The sequence below is a fragment of the Sorex araneus genome, chromosome 8 (genome assembly GCF_027595985.1).
Source record: "Sorex araneus isolate mSorAra2 chromosome 8, mSorAra2.pri, whole genome shotgun sequence".
Taxonomy (NCBI): domain Eukaryota; kingdom Metazoa; phylum Chordata; class Mammalia; order Eulipotyphla; family Soricidae; genus Sorex; species Sorex araneus.
In genome coordinates this window covers 65,383,157-65,388,279 of record NC_073309.1, presented here as the reverse complement: position 1 = coordinate 65,388,279, position 5,123 = coordinate 65,383,157, and the positions used below count along the sequence as shown (strand labels likewise).

At 43.3% G+C, this 5,123-nt stretch overlaps 1 protein-coding gene across 1 annotated transcript; it reads right to left on the bottom strand.

Annotated features, from left to right (window-relative positions):
• Positions 1-1,228: 1,228 nt before the first annotated feature.
• Positions 1,229-3,435, bottom strand: LOC101543053 (RNA-binding protein EWS-like). Its single transcript, XM_055145514.1, has one exon. The coding sequence runs from the start codon at positions 3,384-3,386 to the stop codon at positions 1,413-1,415; it is 1,974 nt and encodes a 657-aa protein (XP_055001489.1). The 5' UTR covers positions 3,387-3,435; the 3' UTR covers positions 1,229-1,412.
• Positions 3,436-5,123: the final 1,688 nt, after the last annotated feature.

The window sequence follows — 5,123 nt, the reverse complement described above, 5'->3', positions numbered from 1 at the left end:
ATGCCTGGAATTTCAGTTGTTTAATTTTCTTGTGTAAACTCTCCCAAATTTTGGGTTGTGTGGGAGCTCTGCTAAAGATTTTTATAAAAAAAAATGTTCAACTGGTGAGGTCACCTTAATTATTTGTAGAAAAAAATAATATGTATGTAGAGATTATAAATGATTGAATCAACATCCTCTAGAGAAAACACAGCAGCTATGTACAAAGGCAACTAGAGGATTTCAAAATCTTAGAGTAGTTTGTAATATGTTATCTACTACAGTAGCTTACAGCAGTCTATTAAACATAATGACCAAAACGGTAATGAGGGTAAAATTTAGGTCACCGGCATTGGGTTGTTCCGTATTTAAATAATTGAGTTCTCAAAGTCATCTTATTATTTAAAATAGTTTTTCTCTTTTTCTTATTGTGCGAACAGATTGAGCATTCATTGGCATACCTATTCTTAGTAAAATCACTTCAGTCTTTCTTGTATGGAAAATGTTCTTTGGGCAGGGAGGGGGTGGGGCGGGAGGTGTGAAGCAAGATAGTTTTTACTGAAACTGATTTAGAAAGATGTGAGGAGAGAGAAAGAGACAAGTACATGTTCAGGAAAGAGCGGGGGGGTTCTCCAGAGTTTCTCCAGAACAGATGTTCCTCCAGGAAAAAAAAAAAAAAAGACAAATAAGCAAGATGTGTGTTCAAGGGAGAACACGGGCTTGAAGAACAAAACTGATTACCAGCATCTTTCAATTTCTGCCTGTTATATATTACCTTATACCATTGCTGGTCTTTCAAAACATATTGTTCCTGTTCCACATGCATGTGATTATTCACCAAATAATTAATCCCACAATCCTAGAAACAGGCTGACTAATCTGTCTTTTCAGTGTCTGCCATGTGAGACATGCTTTTCTACATGGAGTAGCTCAAAGCAGAGCTTATAATTTACCTTGGAGGTTGTAATTTTAACTAAAATTATTCAATAAGCATGAACTATTTGAACTGAAATATTCTGTGGAAAACTGAGTCTATTCATAGTTTTTAATCCACCTTTTATGTGATTAATATCAATAGTTACCTGGAACTGAGATAGTCACTTATAAAAATAAAACATCTAACATGAAAGAAAGTGAGAAGAAAACAGAATAAGCATTGAAAGATTGTTAAATCATTATTCATCAGTATTTAATTATTTTGATAATTAATTTCAAATTAAAGCATAAATACTATAATATCTAAAATTACTTTTTTTTTTACCATTTAACTTGTTTTAATGTTTCTTCACAAATGGTGAAAAATACTAAAGTACAGACAAGGAATAATCATAATGTTGTGGCCAACATTATAAATATGGAATTATAAATTTAAAACATTTTCTGGTTTAAAAAATAAATCTGGTAGTCAATGCAGCTCTTCGGGGTCTCTGCGTCTAGTAGGGCCAGTCTCTGCGTTCCTTATGGTGCTCGCCTTTATCCATTTTTCCAGGGCCTCCACGGCTGCCTCTTCTTCCTCCCATCTGTTCCATCAAAGGCCCAGGGGGTCCCCCAGGGCCACCTCGTCTGCCTCCGCCAAAGCCACCTCGATCCATGCCCCGGCCACCACGGAAGCCACCTCTGTCTCCTCCACGACCACCTCTGAACATTCCTCCAGGACCCCCACGGTCCATGAGGCCACCTCTTCCTCCCCGCATACCACCAGGGCCACCTCTGCCCCGGTCACCACCCGGAGGTGGGAAGGGTGGCGGGAGAAAACCTTCAGGCTTTGGGGCTTTACACTGGTTGCATTCTGTTCTCCAGGCAAAGTTCTGGTTCCCACATCCCGGATTGGGGCATTGCCAGTCTCCAGCTCGATGTTGGACATTTCCTCCTCCTGATGGGTTCCCTCGGGAACCCCGAGGCCCTCTTGGGGAAAAGCATCCTCGGTCTCCTCCTCGGCCTCCCATGCGACCCATAGGTCCCCCTGGGCCTCCTGGGCCCCCTGGACCTCCACAAAGCGGTGGTGGCATTCCGCGGCCCTCAAGGGGTGGCATTCCACCTCGCATGCTGTTCATTGGAGGCTTCTTCCGAGCAAGAGAAACTTTAAGTTTGCTTCCTTGAAAATCTTTCCCATCAAACCACTCCACGGCAGCCTTTGCAGTTGGCGGGTCTTCATAGGACACTGTGGCATCACCTTTGGGCTTTCCGGTTTCCTTGTCCAAGTAGATATGAATCATGGGTTGCCCAGTTCTTTTGTTCATTTTAACAACTCCACACTGCTTAAAGAAGTCTGCCAGATCATCTAAAGTCACATTGTCATTTAATCCTTGCACATAAATCGCACTGTTGTCAGAATCTTCATCTGGATCTATAGGTGGGCCTAGATCAAGATCTGGTCCTTCATCCATGGGTCCACCAGGCTTATTGAAGCCACCTCGCTCTCCAGCGCTGCCCATTCCACCGTGTCCTCCTCCCCGCCCACCTCTGCTCATGCCTCCAGGATCAAATCCCCCTCTTCCCCTGCCCCGGTTATCAGGGCCACTCATGCTCCGGTTCTCTCCTGGTCCGGAAAATCCTCCAGACTCCTGCCCATAAACACCCATGCTACTGGGGTGGTCCTGTCGGAATGAACTCTGCTGCCCGTAGCTGCTGCTCTGTTGGCTATATTGACTTGGAGCCTGGCTGTAGGATCCAGTTTGGGGGGGGGGGTAACTAGTGGGCGGCTGTTGCCCATAGCTACTTTGTTGACCATAGCTACTCTGCTGTCCATAGCTGCTCGGCTGACCATAGGTGTTCTGCTGAGAATAACTGCTCTGATCGTAACTAGTCGGCTGTGTAGAGGAATAGCTGGTAGGTGGATAGGACGGTGGTGCCGTCACTGGTTGCATGGGGTAGCTCCCAGGTACCTGGGGATAACTGTAGTTACTTTGTCCATATCCTAGGCTGGGTTGGTTGTAACCCCCTGTGCTAGACTGAGGTTGACTAGTCTCAGCGGGCTTGTTACCATCCTGTGGTCTTGTAGGCGCGGTGGTTGCTGGCTGCTGCCCATACGCTGGATAAGCAGGCTGAGTGCCATACGCAGACTGAGCTGCATAGGAGGCCTGGGTGGTAGTGACTGTAGCAGTGGTGGTATCATAAGCACCAGTGCCATACCCCTGGACAGGCTGACTGTATGCCTGGGGGGCAGTCGGAGTAGTATAGCCAGTGGGAGACTGTCCATAAGAAGTTGCATAGGCGGTCTGCCCATAGGCTGCAGTGGCCTGCGCCTGGGTATAGCTGACGTCAGTGGGCTGTCCGTAAGTTCCATAACTCTGTTGCCCATAAGCCTGGCTGGTCTGTGCATATCCTTGAGTGGGCTGGGCGGTGTAAGCACTGTAGCCCTGCTGGGCTGCAGCTTGGCTGTAGGTACTGTAATCCGTGGACGCCATTTTCTCTCCTTCCCTCTCGTTCTCTCAACGTCCATCTCCCTCGCTTGCCTTCTACCTAAAATTACTTTTTATCACTGCTTTGATGGATCATATATGTTATCCATTAATAACACCAGAATATTATTTCAATTGGAGTGTTTTAATAAATATTTACTGCTGGGTAGTTGTCAGATAGCCTTGCAGTATAAATGTTTTTTAAAATTTTGAGTCTTCAAGTAATCTATTCATTTTGGTGCTTTGGTAAATCTAACAAACATTCCATAATTTTATTATTCCATTTTGTTTTCAGTGATATTTATATTCAGCCCTTTATATTTACTTATTTTGTCATTTTCATGAAAATTTTACTGAAATTCATCACGCACTTACTTATAACCTTAAACAACATTTTAGAAAACAAATATATAAGATTAACACAAAGTATCTCTAGACTTTACCATAAAATTGGATATTTTGTGAAGAATCAAGTTGAAAAGCTAAAATGAAGTATAACTATCACAACAGTGTAAAAACACCAAGAAAATGACAAATTCCATTTTCTTCCTTCATCACTTTTAACCAAAAATTAAAATAAATGTTAATAAAAGCTGAAATCTTTTCCTTCCCGCTGTCCATTATAAAGTCAGACAATGTCCAGTCTGTGAAATTTGACCTTTGGGTTATCTCAAAAACAGCTCTCCAGGTGCCAATCCTAAAACTCACATGGCAGGAAATCTGGCATTCAACCCTGTGCCCAAAACCCCTGCCCAAATCTCTACCATTCATTAGCCTTGAGCACAAAACCCCTCTCTGGAAGAAACATAAAACTTCTGCCTCGCTGGAGCATTTTGAGGTAAGCCCAAGCTAGGAAGAACTTTGTATTGTCTGTGAGCAAACCTATCGGACAACGGCGAAGATGGAACTCCGATCTCAGAACTGAACCATCAGACACTGGGGAGACTGAGAGTGACCCACAGCTCTAACAGAGGAGACACCTCAAGGATAAATTCCAGTGAGGAGAGAGGAGTCACCTAAAAAAAAAAGAAGCAAAAAGGAGAAACAGAGTAAGGAACTAGTGAAACGGAACACAGAGACCAATCTGATTGCTTTGCAGGAAGTTTGAGGCAGGAGGGCAGCCAATCCAATCTCCCACTCTCCAAAAGCCCACACATGCATATAAACATATATCACACATGCTTAAGAAAGATTAGGTTACAAACATGTATTGAGGCTCAGCTAAGCAGAAGAAAATGGCAAAAAAATGATTTTTTCCCTGCCCAGTAAGGCTCAGAGGGTTGCTAAAGAGATCAAGACAAAAGAGTTGAACTCTAAAAGAAAGCATGGGTCTACAACCAGAACACCTGTCTGCATCCTCTAATCCAGTATCTGCCTCCATGATAAATGACATTCATCGAAAATGGGACTTCTCTTCAGTGGTGGCAAGCCATGACTCTTTGAGACAAAACTGTACTGCAGATAAAGACACCTGTTTGAGGGGAATGACCCTCCCTTTCCTTTCAGGCCAGGTTAAAGGGGGATATTTTCCTGTGAGATTTCTGTCTAATTTTAACTCAGGCAAAGACAAACCATTTTCTTTTGGAAAATCTACCAAAAAACTTGTTAGTAATTTTGCTAATATAAGCTAGAAGTGAGATGCTCCCAATTAACTTAACTGATTAGATTGGTATGAACAGTCCCCCCAAAATGCAGACTTTCAAGCAAATTTGGAGAACATGTCTGAGAGAATGCCATCAAAAA

Excerpts from the sequence above, each read along its gene's own strand:
- LOC101543053 (XM_055145514.1), bottom strand. The coding sequence starts at position 3,386 with ATGGCGTCCACGGATTACAGTACCTACAGCCAAGCTGCAGCCCAGCAG.